The sequence below is a fragment of the Oncorhynchus masou genome, chromosome 15, assembly GCF_036934945.1.
Source record: "Oncorhynchus masou masou isolate Uvic2021 chromosome 15, UVic_Omas_1.1, whole genome shotgun sequence".
NCBI classification, from domain to species: domain Eukaryota; kingdom Metazoa; phylum Chordata; class Actinopteri; order Salmoniformes; family Salmonidae; genus Oncorhynchus; species Oncorhynchus masou.
In genome coordinates, this window is record NC_088226.1 from 40396900 (window position 1) to 40415274 (window position 18375).

At 42.7% G+C, this 18375-nt stretch overlaps 1 protein-coding gene across 8 annotated transcripts in view; it reads right to left on the bottom strand.

The window, feature by feature from the left end:
- The window catches only part of LOC135556247 (CMP-N-acetylneuraminate-beta-1,4-galactoside alpha-2,3-sialyltransferase-like), a 106189-nt gene that overhangs the window by 78277 nt on the left and 9537 nt on the right, over positions 1-18375 (bottom strand). For 6 of the 8 annotated variants that reach the window (XR_010457967.1, XR_010457966.1, XR_010457965.1 and 3 more), the window contains exons 3-4: positions 17409-17456; positions 13633-13675 (exon numbers count right to left, since the gene is read on the bottom strand). Coding sequence is in view for 5 of the 8 variants with exons in the window: in XM_064989279.1 (XP_064845351.1) it covers positions 13633-13675; positions 17409-17456 (91 nt within the window). In the remaining 3 variants the exon portion in view is untranslated. Of the gene's footprint in view, positions 1-13632; positions 13676-13900; positions 14201-17408; positions 17457-18375 lie in introns of those variants that run through there. The other 2 variants (XM_064989278.1, XM_064989277.1) reach the window with 2 other exon arrangements.

The following is an 18375-nucleotide window of genomic DNA, read 5'->3' on the forward strand; positions in this document are numbered from 1 at the left end:
TGTGATGGTGTGGTGGGGGTCTTTGCTGGTGACACTGTCAGTAATTTTAGAATTCAAAGCACACTTAACCAGCATGGCTACCACAGCATTCTGAAAGCGATATGCCATCCCATCTGTTGTTTTTGGGACTATCTGTAACGGATTTCGTCTGGTGAAGGAGAGGAGGACCAAAATGCAGCGTGGTAAGTGTTCGTCATATTTTAATAGAAAAACTGAACACTACACAAAATAATAACAAAGAGAAAACGAAACAGTTCTGCCAGGTGAACATACACTAAACAGAAATTAAACACCCACAACCAAAATGGGGAAAACAGGCTACCGAAGTATGATTCTCAATCAGAGACAACGAACAACACCTGCCTCTGATTGAGAACCATACTAGGCCAAACACATAGAAATATAACAACCTTGAAAAAAGAACATAGACTACCCACCCCAACTCACGCCCTGACCAACCTAACACAAAGACATAAAAAAGGAACTAAGGTCAGAACGTGACATGATCATATGTTTTTCAACAGAATAATGACCCCCCCAAAAAAATCTTGAGGCTGCGTAAGGGCTATTTGACCAAGAAGGAGAGTGATGGAGTGCTGCATCAGATGACCTGGCATCCACAATCACCTGACCTCAACCCAATTGAGATGATTTGGGATGAGTTGGACCGCAGAGTGAAGGAAAAGCAGCCAACAAGTGCTCAGTATATGTGGGAACTCCTTCAAGACTGTTGGAAAAGCATTCCAGGTGAAGCTGATTGAGTAAATACCAAGAGTGTGCGAAGCTGTCAAGACAAAGGGTTGCTACCTTGAAGAATCTGAAATATAAAATATATTTTTTTTGATTAATACATGATTCCATATGTGTTATTTCATAGTTTATGTCTTCATTATTATTCTACAATGTATAAAGTAGTAAAAGTAAACCCTTGAATGAGTAGGTGTGTCCAAACTTTTGACTGGTACTGTAAATACATTTCCTAAATTTGGAAACACGACTGCCCCTGAAAAGCAACTTCTTGTTTTGAAAATGACCTATGAGGCATCAAAACATTTATTCTAGTGTCAAATTTGACAACAATGTGTAATTTTGGTCATAAAGTCAGTCTTGTTCAAAACTGAGATTTGCGAGATGATAGGAAAAAATTGTATGTCACAGAATGAAGGGTACCGTAACAGTTTTCCTTGGGTTGGGTTTATTTGTATCCTGTCAACATGCCCACAGCTGGCAGTACCCAAGTAATCATCAATTCGGAGTGCAGCTTGTAACAGGTTTTGTTTGTTTACATTTATTGTTTTGAGATTGGACTTTAGCACATATAGCACATTAGCATGTAGGGCACAGCTGGATTGTACCTTCAAAATGAAGGACTGGGCTGCTCCAATGTCTCCCAGAATCTTCACCGGCTGCCTTTGTCGGCTTGTACCGCAGGGTTCATATCTCTGCAGAGTGGCGATGCGTTTAAGCAACCGGTGAAGATACTGCGAGATATTGGGGCATCCCAGGCCTTCATTTTGGAAGGTGTTTTGCCTTTGTCTGACACTTCAGCAACTGGTTACAGTATGTTAGTACAAGACATGGGAGATGGTTGCATGGAAGTTCCTTTGTATAATATGGAACAAGTCTGAACTTAAGTCTGAACAAGTTACATTATCATTGGAGTGAGGCCTAGCCTACCGGTGAAGGGGGTCTCATTCATTTTGGGAAACAATGTGGCTGGAGGGAAGGTTGTTCCAAATCCAGTCGTTTGTAAGGAACCCAGAGTAGAGAAAGCTGATGGGTTATCAGAAAAGTGCCCTGGAGTGTTCCTAGTGTGTGCCGTTACACATACTATGTCTAAGAAAGTCGCCGGGAGCAAGTCTAGTGTTGAGGAGCGATCCCACCCTGGTCGATCTGCCCGAGACATTTATGGGTGATCTGGATTTTGCTAAACCCCCCGAGTTGACCTCTCCTTTGAAAACCCCAAAGGTGAGAAAGTATCTTCTAGGATCACTGAAGGAATAGAGGTTCCCTACAGTTGACACTTGAAGCAGCTGATTGCAGAACAGAGTAAAGATGTTTCCCTCGCCCCTCTTTTTGCTAAGATACTGAAAGTGGCTAGCTCAGGGCTCCAGTTGTTTTGAGAGACCTTTGGTTGGCGCTCCCTATTTGATTTCTAGAAAAACATTCCTTTGTCTAATGTTGTTTTGCTCCACCTTTTTTTAATGCTTCCCGTCTTTAAGTTTGGTGTGGGATTTTATTTTGTTTGCCTCTTCTTGAGCAAATTTACTGGATGCTCATGGTGGGTCTTTTAAGTTCATTCCAGTTGTTGTTGCTAGTCAACTTTCAGTAGACAACCCCATGAGTGTCTTTCAGAACGCCTCCTAAAACCCCACCTGTTTTGGTTGTTGGTCAGTGACCGTCAGTTCCCCCATGTGTTTGGACATCATTTTTGGTTTTCTTGCTGGGGAACGTAACAAGTTGCACGTCTGGTTTTACAGCGCCTCAGAATGGAACTTGAATGGGAGTCTATGGGTGCGTTCTGAGCGGATCCCTTTTGTCAAGTTGGTGACCATCGTTGGTGTGTGTTGCATTATGGGGATACAAGTTCGGACTCTGCAGTTGTCATCACCAACTTCACCAACTTCATCCTGCAGTCATCGCCTGCATTGTGGGAGGCTCGTTTGTCAACCAATCATTAGGGTGTTTTTGTTAGACCCACGCGAACGTGGCCAAAGACGTGACTGAAACAGGAACCAACTTTGCCACAATTCATGTATACAATAGAAATGTACAAATTAATATGATATTTTAGGTTCTCTTTCACCAATTTATTATACAATGTACACACATTCTCAGTTTAAGTGTGTGATATGGTGGCTGGAGAACAACCTTTTATAAAGTATGGCAACGCTGCCATGTTGCACTTAGCCTTGCTGTTAGAAAACCAGACCAGTGTCAGACTTGGCTGTCAGATGCACCTCCCCCAACTTCACTCCTCGACTTAGTCTATTTTCACCCACTCAAATGAGCACTTACGGCAGGAGCGTCAAACAGCCGCCAGTTTTTATTGGCTAATCTCTGTCCATCACCATCTAGTGCAACCCTTAGAACCTCCCCCCTACATTGTGGACTTCAAAGTTCAAGCAGCGCAAGTGATTTAAGGAAGTGAGTTAGAAAATCTGAAAGTACGCATCTTAGAAATAGTTTTTACATGTAAACTTTATATGCCCAACTCAATTGTGCTTCCCCAAAATAATATGGTTCATGTGATAGAACATCTTGTTTTCCACTAGCTTCCACAGCCACAAAGTAAAAATGGACTACAAAAATGTGCTTTTTGGTCATAATTTAAGGTTAGGGTTAGGCATAAGGTTAGCAGTGTGGTTAGTGTTAGCTTTAAAATCTGATTTTAAGAAGAGGCATTTTAGAAATAGGCAAGGTTTATGACTTTGTGGCTGTGTTAATTAGTGACAACCCTCTCCCGCCTCGATTTAGAGCCGCGCCTCTTAACAGAATTTGAATTGATTAGCATGTCACTCAGTAAATCCACTACCCCTGAATTCCAAACAGTCCCACACTGTTACCAGGCTCTACGCGCCAGCAATTCAAGCCTTGGGACGAGTTTATCCAAAATCAAACCAACTTTGCCACGGTCACGCACCAGCTGGCTGAAGCTAATTGGCTAAATCATTTGTTTAACTCTTACCACCTATGAACACAGGAGACACCCACATCAAACCACAACCAACTCACGTTTTAATTCAGTCATGGCTGCTATCACTTAATGAACCAAATCTAAAACAAGGAACAAAATCAGGAAGTGCCCCAGGAATTACAGTATCCCTCTGTTTCCAGCAAGCTAAATATATCCCCAAAAGGCCCCTAAAATTATTTGGAAAATAGTTTCTTGTCGAGGTGGGGCTGGTCGTTGGTGAGGGCACCAGTTGTCAATAGATCAATTAAGTAAAGAGAAAATGGTTGCCCTCACAGACAGTTTGTGTCCCAAATGGCAAACCTATTCCCTTCATAGTGCACTACTTGTGACCAGAGCCCTATAGGCCCTTGTCAAAAGAAGACATTATGAAGGGCATAGGGTGCCATTTGGGACGCAAGCCAGAGCGCCAGGCCCATATTCTGAAAACCATGCACATTGATATTAATTACTGCTCTGAACAGCAGATTTTAACCTCATCGTGAATAACCTGTTCAGTCCATAGCTTAGTCTAATAAACAGACAAGCCAGAGGAACTACATCAGTTGGGGAAAAGTAGGGCACCACACCATAGAATTGTAATACTAATCTATTCCACTTAGCAGACACGTTTGCATTTTATGAATGTGATCCCTGGGTCGTTCCACCATCTCAGATTGTTCTGAAATAGTTTGTTGTTAGAAACAGATAAGATTAGCATTCCTGCAACATTATTTTGTTGAAATATAATTTAATTAACCTAATTGATTGCACCTAAATTAGCCATTTTAATTAATAAGATCCATATAATATTGAATAAATATAGTACCTAACTAAACTAACAATGTGTATATAATATCAGTTTTCTATTTTTAACAAGTTGTATAGAGCGGCGGCTCTGAGTATTGTTTCTTCATACTATGTAATGCACAGTATTCTCAGTGAATTGGTGATGTTTTTCCCCCCTGTTCAGAGAAATTTCTCATTGAAGTTGTTGGGTTTGTCCCGTCCTACATCCTGAATCCCCCCATTGTTAAAGGGAGAGTTCACTCAAATTACATTGGTTTTCTTAAGCAGAAAAACTGTAAGCAGCCTATGGACCAGAGGCGTATCCTACGAAGCAGGTTTGAGGAGTTAGTGAGGTAACTTTGGTCAACTCTGGGCTCAAATTGGGATAACCGTTCATCACTGAAAGTCACTCAATAAGCCATCAGCTAAAATATTTCAGATTGTAGTCTTGCGGTCAGCAATCCAAACTTGCAGTAATCATGGTCTAATTTCCGACCGGGCAGCCCCCATTGATTTAGTTAGTCACTCACATTTCTCTCCACCCCATGGTAAAATGTGTAGAATTGCAGGAAATTTTGGGGCCCCCAAAAGACTCTGACTGCATGTGGTATGGATGTGGGTACGCGGACCCATGAGCCACTGCGGCCCACCTTGGTGACTTCAAGCACAGTAACACTTTTGTATGACTTAATAGAATGATTTTATCGATAGGAGTGAGGGAAAAAGGTGCTTGTGGTTGTGCATTCATAAGCACACAAAAGCACATCAAAGTTAGCATTAACAAGAAGTAATCAAATAAAAGACAGCACTACTAAAAGCCTATTTCACATGATAGCCTGCTGCATTTGCAAGAACTTTTCTTTCATTTAGACTTTGCCACAAATTAAAATGTGGCACTGACTCGCCCATGGATTGATGTTTCAGCATTGTCTCAATGAAGAGTTTGGCACTCGACTAGCCATGTGTGACATGCACGCACAGTTGCATGCCTGCTAGAGTTAGTGGCAGGGGGACAAGCAATATCCACCGCCGTAGTACGGATGAAGACTGAGCTGAAATGTGAAGCTAACTGAAGCTGGTTAGCTTTAGAAAACCCTGAGTAGATCTAGCTTGCTTCATTGGCAATGTTCCCTGTTATTGTCAGCACTGAGCAAATTTCACATCTTCTGAACGCAAACGTCCGGCGCGTTTACTGTGAACACTAAGGCTGTACCTGCTTTAAGTTAGTTTTAAACCTTGGCCAAGTAAGTAACCGTGGCTATTTGATCAGAATGACCTACCATAAAAAAATCATGGAGAAAAATGCATCCCATAACATTAACATGGAAACAGCTGTTCTATCATTCAGCCCACAGTAGCAGCAAATGTGTGGCGTTAAATGTTAGTCTACATTCCGTGAGACTTTTGAAAAAAACATGCCGGGGTTGACATTAACCTGTTTATCCACTTGTCCTTCAGACAAGGAGGTGACTGAAAATGTTGTTTCGTGCAAGAAACGACTTTACAAAATAAAACGCATTTTTATTCCCATACCATTATTACAGAGAACCAGACAAATTATGCCTATTGGCTACTTCGCTTATTCAAGACCGTCTCAAAATACAACACTGCCCTTTTAACACATAAAAAAAGCTCTTTACCTGACTTGCTTTTCAAAGTTGTCTAGAAATACACACATTTTGTGCTCTTGTAGTAAGCAACCACTCCCACATTCTTGACTAGAAATGAGCTATAACAAGGCTAAAAACTCATTAACTAGCAAAGAATATGATCAAATGTGCACAGGTGGCTGGCTATATGCAGCTCTCGCTTTGATCTCAAAACAAGCATGTCTACTCGTGACCGCTCATGCTGTAAACACAGAACAGTTCAAAGTGAGTGGCACAGATCCATATATGGTAATGCATATTTGCATATTAGGCCTACTTTAGCTCCGACTGGTTATGGCATACCGGTCTATGAGAGTGTGGGCTGAGTCGTGCCTGTCAATGCAATTGAATCCTACTCCAATGCACTCAGCCTACAATGAAATCGATTGCAGTTAGTTTTGCACACTAAGTCTTGCATAGTTGTTTTGTTTCGGTATGTTACATTGAAAGTGGCTAATATTGTGTTGATTTGAGCACAATTCCCATTGTAAAGCAAAACGTTGATAGTGTTAACTAAATGAGAAAACTCTAGAAAGTTGAGCTCAATCTCGTACTTCTCTGCGCAGGCTGATATTTCTTCTGTGCCGGCAGTCTGCTGGGGAGCTGGTATGACAGCAACCCAAGCTTTGGCTTGTTTACCTGGCAACTGTTTCAAATGCTAACTTTTTTTTGCACCTGTGTCACAAATCAATGCAAGTACCTGGACCATTTCTTTGGAAATGTCGAACTCATTGTTAGAAAAAAGTTTGGTTCCAATAAGATGCTAGGTCCTATAATTATTGAATATTATATGAATCCTATAAATTAAAATGGCTAATATGGGTGAAATCAATTAGATTAACTTCTCAGAGATCAAATAATATTTCAACAAAATAATTATTTTTTTCTAACTACAGAAACGATTTCAGAACAATCTGGGTGTCATGACTTGCTGAAATGAAATGAACGATCCCCATGTGAGAAGGGAACCCACAACCTTGACGTTGCTAGTATCATGCTCGTACATATAACTAATCGATTTACACACACTAAAACACACAAGAATAATTATCTTGTGAAATAACTCGGAATTACTTGCCATAAGGAGCCGAAGCAGTAACAGTCTTAAGAGTTTGACTGTCCAGGCTAACGAAAACATACACTGCTCAAACAAATAAAGGGAACACTTAAACAACACAATGTAACTCCAAATCAATCACACTTCTGTGAAGCAACACTGATTGACAATACATTTCACATGATGTTGTGCAAATGGAATAGACAACAGGTGGAAATTATAAGCAATTAGCAAGACACCCCCAATAAAGGAGTGGTTCTGCAGGCGGTGACCACAGACCGCTTCTCAGTTCCTATGCTTCCTGGCTGATGTTTTGGTCACTTTTGAATGCTGGCGGTGTTTTCACTCTAGTGGTAGCATGAGATGGAGTCTACAACCCACACAAGTGGCTCAGGTAGTGCAGCTCATCCAGGATGGCACATCAATGCGAGCTGTGGCAAGAAGGTTTACTGTGTCTGTCAGCGTAGTGTCCAGAGCATGGAGGCGCTACCAGGAAACAGGCCAGTACATCAGGAGACATGGAGGAGGCCGTAGGAGGGCAACAACCCAGCAGCAGGACCGCTACCTCTGCCTTTTTTTAATTTTTTAATTTTTATTTCACCTTTATTTAACCAGGTAGGCTAGTTGAGAACAAGTTCTCATTTGCAACTGCGACCTGGCCAAGATAAAGCTTAGCAGTGTGAACAGACAACACAGAGTTACACATGGAGTAAACAATTAACAAGTCAATAACACAGTACAAAAAAGGGGTCTATATACATTGTGTGCAAAAGGCATGAGGAGGTAGGCGAATAATTACAATTTTGCAGATTAGCACTGGAGTGATAAATGATCAGATGGTCATGTACAGGTAGAGATACTGGTGTGCAAAAGAGCAGAAAAGTAAATAAATAAAAACAGTGTGGGGATGAGATAGGTGAAAAGGGTGGGCTATTTACCAATAGACTATGTACAGCTGCAGCGATCGGTTAGCTGCTCAGATAGCACATGTTTGAAGTTGGTGAGGGAGATAAAAGTCTCCAACTTCAGGGATTTTTGCAATTCGTTCCAGTCACAGGCAGCAGAGTACTGGAACGAGGCGGCCAAATGAGGTGTTGGCTTTAGGGATGATCAGTGAGATACACCTGCTGGAGCGCGTGCTACGGATGGGTGTTGCCATCGTGACCAGTGAACTGAGATAAGGCGGAGCTTTACCTAGCATGGAATTGTAGATGACCTGGAGCCAGTGGGTCTGGCGACGAATATGTAGCGAGGGCCAGCCGACTAGAGCATACAAGTCGCAGTGGTGTGTGGTATAAGGTGCTTTAGTGACAAAACGGATGGTACTGTGATAAACTGCATCCAGTTTGCTGAGTAGAGTGTTGGAAGCAATTTTGTAGATGACATCGCCGAAGTCGAGGATCGGTAGGATAGTCAGTTTTACTAGGGTAAGTTTGGCGGCGTGAGTGAAGGAGGCTTTGTTGCGGAATAGAAAGCTGACTCTTGATTTGATTTTCGATTGGAGATGTTTGATATGAGTCTGGAAGGAGAGTTTACAGTCTAGCCAGACACCTAGGTACTTATAGGTGTCCACATATTCAAGGTCGGAACCATCCAGGGTAGTGATGCTCGTCGGGCATGCGGGTGCAGGCAGCGATCGGTTGAAAAGCATGCATATCGTTTTACTAGCGTTTAAGAGCAGTTGGAGGCCACGGAAGGAGTGTTGTATGGCATTGAAGCTCGTTTGGAGGTTAGATAGCACAGTGTCCAAGGACGGGCCGGAAGTATATAGAATGGTGTCGTCTGCGTAGAGGTGGATCAGGGAATCGCCCGCAGCAAGAGCAACATCATTGATATATACAGAGAAAAGAATCGGCCCAAGAATTGAACCCTGTGGCAACCCCATAGAGACTGCCAGAGGACCGGACAGCATGCCCTCCGATTTGACACACTGAACTCTGTCTGCAAAGTAATTGGTGAACCAGGCAAGGCAGTCATCCGAAAAACCAAGGCTACTGAGTCTGCCGATAAGAATATGGTGATTGACAGAGTCGAAAGCCTTGGCAAGGTCGATGAAGACGGCTGCACAGTACTGTCTTTTATCGATGGCGGTTATGATATCGTTTAGTACCTTGAGTGTGGCTGAGGTGCACCCATGACCGGCTCGGAAGCCAGATTGCACAGCGGAGAAGGTACGGTGGGATTCGAGATGGTCAGTGACCTGTTTGTTGACTTGGCTTTCGAAGACCTTAGATAGGCAGGGCAGGATGGATATAGGTTGGTAACAGTTTGGGTCCAGGGTGTCTCCCCCTTTGAAGAGGGGGATGACTGCGGCAGCTTTCCAATCCTTGGGGATCTCAGACGATATGAAAGAGAGTTTGAACAGGCTGGTAATAGGGGTTGCGACAATGGCGGCGGATAGTTTCAGAAATAGAGGGTCCAGATTGTCAAGCCCAGCTGATTTGTACGGGTCCAGGTTTTGCAGCTCTTTCAGAACATCTGCTATCTGGATTTGGGTAAAGGAGAACCTGGAAGGGCTTGGGCGAGAAGCTGCGGTGGGGGCGGAGCTGTTGGCTGAGGTTGGAGTAGCCAAGCGGAAGGCATGACCAGCCGCTGAGAAATGCTTGTTGAAGTTTTCGATAATCATGGATTTATCGGTGGTGACTGTGTTACCTAGCCTCAGTGCAGTGGGCAGCTGGGAGGAGGTGCTCTTGTTCTCCATGGACTTCACAGTGTCCCAGAACTTTTTGGATTTGGAGCTACAGGATGCAAACTTCTGCCTGAAGAAGCTGGCCTTAGCTTTCCTGACTGACTGCGTGTATTGGTTCCTGACTTCCCTGAACAGTTGCATATCGCGGGGACTATTCAATGCTATTGCAGTCCGCCACAGGATGTTTTTGTGCTGGTCGAGGGCAGTCAGGTCTGGAGTGAACCAAGGGCTGTATCTGTTCTTGGTTCTGCATTTTTTGAACGGAGCATGCTTATCTAAAATGGTGAGGAAGTTACTTTTAAAGAATGACCAGGCATCCTCAACTGACGGGATGAGGTCAATGTCCTTCCAGGATACCCGGGCCAGGTCAATTAGGAAGGCCTGCTCACAGAAGTGTTTTAGGGAGCGTTTGACAGTGATGAGGGGTGGTCGTTTGGCTGCGGCTCCGTAGCGGATACAGGCAATGAGGCAGTGATCGCTGAGATCCTGGTTGAAGACAGCGGAGGTGTATCTGGAGGGCCAGTTGGTCAGGATGACGTCTATGAGGGTGCCCTTGTTTACAGAGGTAGGGTTGTACCTGGTGGGTTCCTTGATGATTTGTGTGAGATTGAGGGCATCTAGCTTATATTGTAGGACTGCCGGGGTGTTAAGCATATCCCAGTTTAGGTCACCTAAAAGAACAAACTCTGAAGCTAGATGGGGGGCGATCAATTCACAAATAGTGTCCAGGGCACAGCTGGGAGCTGAGGGGGGTCTGTAGCAGGCGGCAACAGTGAGAGACTTATGTCTGGAGAGAGTAATTTTCAAAATTAGTAGTTCCTAGAAAGTATGACATTACTTTGCAGGCTATCTCTGCAGTAGACTGCAACTCCTCCCCCTTTGGCAGTTCTATCTTGATGGAAGATGTTATAGTTGGGTATGGAAATCTCAGAATTTTTGGTGGCCTTCCTGAGCCAGGACTCAGACACGGCAAGGACATCAGGGTTAGCAGAGTGTGCTAAAGCTGTGAGTAAAACAAACTTAGGGAGGAGGCTTCTGATGTTGACATGCATGAAACCAAGGCTTTTTCGATCACAGAAGTCAACAAATGAGGGTGCCTGGGGACATGCAGGGCCTGGGTTTACCTCCACATCACCCGCGGAACAGAGAAGGAGTAGTATGAGGGTGCGGCTAAAGGCTATCAAAACTGGTCGCCTAGAGCATTGGGGACAGAGAATAAGAGGAGCAGGTTTCTGGGCATGGTAGAATATATTCAGGGCATAATGCACAGACAGGGGTATGGTGGGGTGCGGGTACAGCGGAGGTAAGCCCAGGCACTGGGTGATGATGAGAGAGGTTGTATCTCTGGACATGCTAGTTGTAATGGGTGAGGTCACCGCATGTGTGGGAAGTGGGACAAAGGAGGTATCAGGGGTATGAAGAGTGGAACTAGGCGCTCCATTGTGAACTAAAACAATGATAACTAACCTGAACAACAGTATACAAGGCATATTGACATTTGAGAGAGACATACAGCGAGGCATACAGTAATCACAGGTGTTGAATTGGGAAAGGTAGCTAAAACAGTAGGTGAGACAACAACAGCTAATCAGCTAGCACAACAACAGCAGGTAAAATGGCGTTGACTAGGCAACGGGGCCGACAGATAAAACATAAACAAGCAGAATGAGGTACCATGATTAATGGACAGTCCAGCGTGCATCAGCTATGTAGCCAAGTGATCAGTGTCCAGGGGGCAGGATTAGTGAGTGTTATTCAGGTAAAAAAAAAAAACTAACAATGACTAAATAGCTTGTAGCTAGTTAGCTAGTTAGCTTCTGGAGGTTCTTGAGTGTGTTCTAAAAATTAAAAATAATAGCGATTCCGTATCACATTGGGTGAGGCAGGTTACCGGAAGGTATAAACAAATTAAAAATCGAAAAGAGATAAGAGAGTAAATATGGGTCCAGTGAGTGTTTGGGACGAGGCGATTCAGACGGTTAGCAGGCCTGTGCTAACAAGCTAACAGTTAGTAGGCCGGGGCTAAACAAGGTAGCAGTTAACGGGCCGAAATAGCAAGCAAGGAGATAGCAAGGGCTAGAGAGTTAGCCTTTGGGGGACGTCACGATGGGGTGAGTCTGTTTATTCCTCTTCATGCGGTGACATCGATAGACCGGTCGTGGGTCCGGGTAATTGTAGCCCAGGAGTATGCTACGGTGGTAGGTATTGTAGCCCAGGAGTATGCTACGGTGGTAGCACAGGTGCTCTGGCGGGGCTAGCTTCAGGCTAAGTGGGTGGAAGCGCTAGCCAGCAGTAATCGTCCGGGGTTGCGGTTTAGCTAAATAACTAGTTGTGAAGATCCAGCTGAAAGATGTTCCGTTTGCGGCGGGAATCCGGGGATAAAAAATAAAAAATAAATAGGTCCGTTATGCTCTGGTTAGAGTCGCGTTGTTCGAACTGGCGAGAGCTTTCCGAGCTAAAGGTTAGCTGATGACCGGTTAGCTGAAGACCGCTAGCATAGCTGGTAGTTAGCTGGCTAGCTTCAGTTGAGGGGTTCAGGTTCCGAAGTAAATATAAATACTAAATACTTTAGGAAAAAAAAATAGCTACATTGGGTGAGGCGGGTTGAAGGAGAGTATTTGGAAGCTGAGGTTTAGCAAAATGTTTTAAAAGATATGCGAAGAAAAAAATATGTAAAAACTAAAAAAGACTAAATATACACGGGACAAGGGACACGACACGTCTTACTGCTACGCCATCTTGGACATATCAGGAGCAGGAGGAGCACTGCCAGAGCCCTGCAAAATGACCTCCAGCAGGCCACAAATGTGCATGTGTCTGCTCAAACGGTCAGAAACAGACTCCATGAGGGTGGTATGAGGGCCCGACGTCCACAGGTGGGGGTTGTGCTTACAGCCCAACACTGTGCAGGACGTTTGGCATTTGCCAGAGAACACCAAGATTGGCAAATTCGCCACTGGCGCCCTGTGCTCTTCACAGATGAAAGCAGGTTCACACTGAGCACATGTGACAGACGTGACAGAGTCTGGAGACGCCGTGGAGAACGTTCTGCTGCCTGCAACATCATCCAGCATGACCGGTTTGGCGGTGGGTCAGTCATGGTGTGGGGTGGCATTTCTTTGGGGGGCCGCACAGCCCTCCATGTGCTCGCCAGAGGTAGCCTGACTACCATTAGGTACCGAGATGAGATCCTCAGACCCCTTGTGAGACCATATGCTGGTGCGGTTCCTCCTAATGCAAGACAATGCTAGACCTCATGTGGCTGGAGTGTGTCAGCAGTTCCTGCAAGATGAAGGAATTGATGCTATGGACTGGCCCGCCCGTTCCTCAGACCTGAATCCAATTGAGCACATCTGGAACATCATGTCTCGCTCCATCCACCAACGCCACGTTGCACCAGAGACTGTCCAGGAGTTGGTGGATGCTTTAGTCCAGGTCTGGGAGGAGATCCCTCAGGAGACCATCCGCCACCTCATCAGGAGCATGCCCAGGCATTGTAGGGAGGTCATACAGGCACGTAAATCCAGACCTCCATGGGTTGATAAATTTATATTGATAATTTTTGTGTGATTTTGTTGTCAGCACATTCAACTTTGTAAAGAAAAAAGTATTTAATAAGAATATTTCATTCATTCAGATCAAGGATGTGTTATTTTAGTGTTCCCTTTATTTTTTTGAGCAGTGTACATGAACGTCATGTAGCCAAAACACACAAAGCAAGGTGAAGGGGTAAAACAACACACTGGAAAAGAGAATGCATTAAGGGAATACTTACAGATTACCATCCAACTTCAGCAAGAATCCCTGTTTGTCATACACTAGAGCGAGAAAGAGAGAAAGAGAGCGACAGAGTGAGATTAAGTAAATGTTGATGGCCAGAGAACAAAGAACAAAACATTGCAAAACGGATGAATACAAACAAAAACAAAAAGTGTAGTAATCAATGTTTACTTTCTTTCATATTAATTTAGCTGTGGATCATCTGTAAACAAGGTGCCATGAAGCTTAAAAGAACAACTAGTGGAAAGCAATGAGAGAATTACATTTTTGGTAAGTTTCTGTTGGAGCCTGGGTCATAGGAAACGTCATGGATCATGAGGCAGTAGCTATTTCTACTTCTGCATGGACACATATGAATCTCTTACGACATGGGTACATTTTCAACTTCATAAAAACATGTCTGTCTGCAATCATCATATTATATTCATCATCAGAGGTCACCGGAGCTGTTCTTTAAACTGGTAATGACTGTGTCCTCTCTGCCCTTTATTTGCAGGCCTGCTACATGACTTCATGTCCTTATGGGAGTGGAACAGTAACACAAAAAAAACATCATATTTGCTCTTCTCAATGGTCTGGCTGGCAAATGTGTCTAGATAAATGATGTGGTTTAGTTTAACTGATTTACTGAGGTCAGGACAACTTAATCTCAAACTTAGCTTTCTTCATTCAAAATACCATTGTTAAAAACAAGAAAACAAATTATAGTTTTGAATCCAACATTTCCTGTTAAAACAAAGGTAAACAGAGGTCACACTTGTATTTGAAAAGCAGCAGAGCACTGTTCATCCACTTTCAAAACAGTACATTCAGTCAACAACAAAAAAAGGTACAGATCTTTAACATTTGCCCGGCAGAGTTCAATTAAATTGACACTGGAGTAGCCAGATCTAAGGCCTCTCATTAGTTACTCAAGTTATCCAGCTCTTTCATGGTGCTGCTATCTGCCTGCTAAAGAAAATAACTCTGTGCACCCTGCTGCTTAAAAGGAAATGAAGCACAAATAAAAAGATAAGAGATCTTGAAGATCTTCAAGAACACTGAAGATAAAGCTGTAAATTGATCTAATACCATCGGGCTGTGGGAGACTAGACCACAGTGTGTGGTGGAGTGTGTGTTGTATGTGTGTGTGTAAGAGGTCGACCGATTAATCGAAAATGGGGGCCAATTTCAAGTTTTAATTTAGGGGCAATTTCAAGTTTTCATAATAATCAGAAATCAGTCATTTTGGATGCCGATTTTGCCGTTTTTAAGTTTTTTTTGTTTGTTTTACACCTTTATTTAATCTTTATTTACTAGGCAAGTCAGTTAAGAACACATTCTTATTTTCAATGACGGCATAGGAACAGTGGGTTAACTGCATAGTTCGGGGCAGAATGACAGATTTTGAACTTGTCAGTTCAGAGATTCAATCTTGCAACCTTACAGTTAACTAGTCCAACACTCTAATCACCTGCCTCACGAGGTGGGCGCCTGTTACGCGAATGCAGTAAGAAGCCAAGGTAAGTTGCTAGCTAGCATTAAATTTATTCAATCATAATCATTAGTTATAACTACACATGGTTGATGATATTACTAGTTTATCTACAATGTCCTGCGTTGCATATAATTGATTCAGTGCGCATTCGCGAAAAAGGACTGTCGTTGCTCCAACATGTACCTAACCATAAACACCAATGTCTTTCTTAAAAATCAATACACAGAAGTATATATTTTTAAACCTGCATATTTAGCTAAAATAAATCCAGGTTAGCAGGCAATATTAACCAGGTGAAATTGTGTCACTTCTCTTGCGTTCATTGCACGCAGAGTCAGGGTATATGCAACAGTTTGGGCCGCCTGACTCATTGCGAACTAATTTGCCAGAATTTTACGCAATTATGACATAACATTGAAGTTTGTGCAATGTACTAGGAATATAAAATAAACATCTGTTCCGTATTTCACTGAAAGAATCAACGTTTTGTTTTCGAGATGATAGTTTCCGGATTTGACCATATTAATGCCATAAGGCTCGTATTTCTGTATGTTATTATATTATAATTAAGTCTATGATTTGATAGAGCAGTCTGACTGAGCGATGGTAGGCACCAGCAGGCTCATAAGCATTCATTCAAACAGCACTTTCATGCATTTTGCCAGCAGCGCTGCTGTTTATGACTTCAAGCCTATCAACTCCTGAGATTAGGCTGGTGTAACGATGTGATGTGAAATGGCTAGCTAGTTAGCGGGGTGCGTGCTAATAGAGTTTCAAACGTCACTCGCTCTGAGACTTGGAGTAGTTGTTCTTCTTGCTCTGCATGGGTAACGCTGCTGCGAGGGTGGCTATTGTCATTGTGTTCCTGGTTCGAGCCCAGGTAGGAGCGAGGAGAGGTACGGAAGCTATACTGTTACACTGGCAATACTAAAGCGCCTATAAGAACACCCAAAGGTATATGAAATACAAATGGTATAGAGAGAAATAGTCCTACAATTCCTATAATAACTACAACCTAAAACTTCTTACCTGGGAATACTGAAGACTCATGTTAAAAGGAACCACCAGCTTTCATATGTTCTCATGTTCTGAGCAAGGAACTTAAATGTTAGCTTTCTTACATGGCACATATTGCACTTTTACTTCTCCAACACTTTGTTTTTGCATTATTTAAACCAAATTGAACATGTTTCATTATTTATTTGAGGCTAAATTGATTTTATTGATATATTATATAAAGTTAAAATAAGTGTTCATTCAGTATTGTTGTAATTGTCATTATTACAAATAAATTTTAAAAATCGGCTGATTAATCGGTATCGGCTTTTTTAGTCCTCCAATAATCTGTATTGGCATTGAAAAATCATAATCGGCCGACCTCTAGTGTGTGTGTGCATGTGTGTGAATGTGTGTGTGTGGGAGGAGTACTGTGGTGACAGGTTCATTGAGTGCTGATGGGATTGAGAGGTTTGTTGTGAAGTGTGGTGGGTTAGTTGGGGAGGAGATAAATAGGTGCTTCTTAATACTGCTGGGCAGAAAGTGAGATTTGTTCTAGCAGCAGTTTCCTGATGGAAAGCAGCAAGCCTCTAGCCAGCTACCTCTGGGCTCTAGATTCCGGGGTCTGGAAATCAGGGGAGCTCATGGGTCCTGCTCTTACAAAGATATATCTCTTAACTGCAGGGTGGATTTTGGTCGACTATGGGTGTTTCTATGGCACGTTTTCATTTCCTATGTCAAGGTCATTAATGAGGTTGAATGATCCACATTTGGTTATGAAATTCAAAAGAAGGCTGGTTCTCAATGTACAGTGAATCATTAAAACATTAAAGGTCAAGTCTTACATACACATCCAAAAGAGGAACACTGAATGAAATTGTACATTTCCAGCCATTCTTTTCCAATAAAATTAACACATCTACATAGAAGATAATTGTCTTTGAAAGATATACTGTATTTCAACATGTGGACATACCATAGAATATTGAACTGGTGGCAGTTTGTAAATGTTATAAAATGTTGGGAGGTGATGTATTTCAATAAATTAAATATATAGTTTCAATAATCCAGTGAATGACCACTATTATCATCTGATATGCCAGATACACTATTTACAGCAGTTGCACTCAATGCTAGATGTTTGTTAATCAAATTTAAGCACACCTAAGTGAGTACTATGAGAAAGCCAGGCTTTTGAAAATGCATATGAGTTCCTAAGATTGACAAAACCTCCCAACATGGATGCCGGGTTTATATGTGGCAGGGTTGGCTTAACTCTAAACCTTAATCTATACTACCTGAGTGAAATAATCGTCCCACGGAGAAAAAACTATCCAGGTCTTTCTCTGAAACACAAGAGTTAAGTAACGAGTTAAGCCCCAGGGTAGTAAGTGTTCAGTTAGATATCGCTGGACAAGCCCTCCTATCCAAGGGAAAAACATAGAAATATAATTGCTTGCCATGGGCCCATCCATCACAGAACAATGACTTGAATGGGAATTTTCCCTGTAGAAATGTTATTTCTATGTGGAAAACACAGTGTGAAAACAGGTGGTTGATTGAGTAGTGTTAGTCATAGGGTGTGACATAAACAAGAATCCATATTAACCACCACCCTCATAATTTCCACTAACACTACCAGCACGCTTTGTAACGCCTGTCTTCAGAAGGAGTGGACCAAAGCGCAGCGTGAAAAGTGTTCATGATTATTTTATTAACACTTGAACAAAGTAACAAAACGAAAGCGAACAGTTCTGTCAGGTAACAGAGACTAAACAGAAAATAACTACCCACAGACACAGGTGGGAAAAAGGCTGCCTATGTATGATTCCCAATCAGAGACAACGATAGACAGCTGCCTCTGATTGGGAACCATACTCGGCCAAAACAAAGAAATAGGCAACATAGAATGCCCACCCCAAATCACACCCTGACCTAACCAAATAGAGAAATAAAACGGCTCTCTAAGGTCAGGGCGTGACACCCTCTCTCAGAAGAGCACATCCATCTCCTGTTCTGTTGCTCCTAGGCAGCTAGGCTCTACCGCCAACATCATTCACTGTCGTCTCAGCCTGCCATTTTACAAAGTGTTGGACGATATTTCAAATCATGAGAATAAGCAATAACCCTATTAAAAATAAACAAATGAAAGCTGTGATGACAGGATGATGAGTAATTCAATCAGGTTTACACAGTTGAAGGGAATGGTTTAAGGGTTTGGTTTGCACATCATTGGACATTGAGGAGTCCAAACAAGTGAATAAT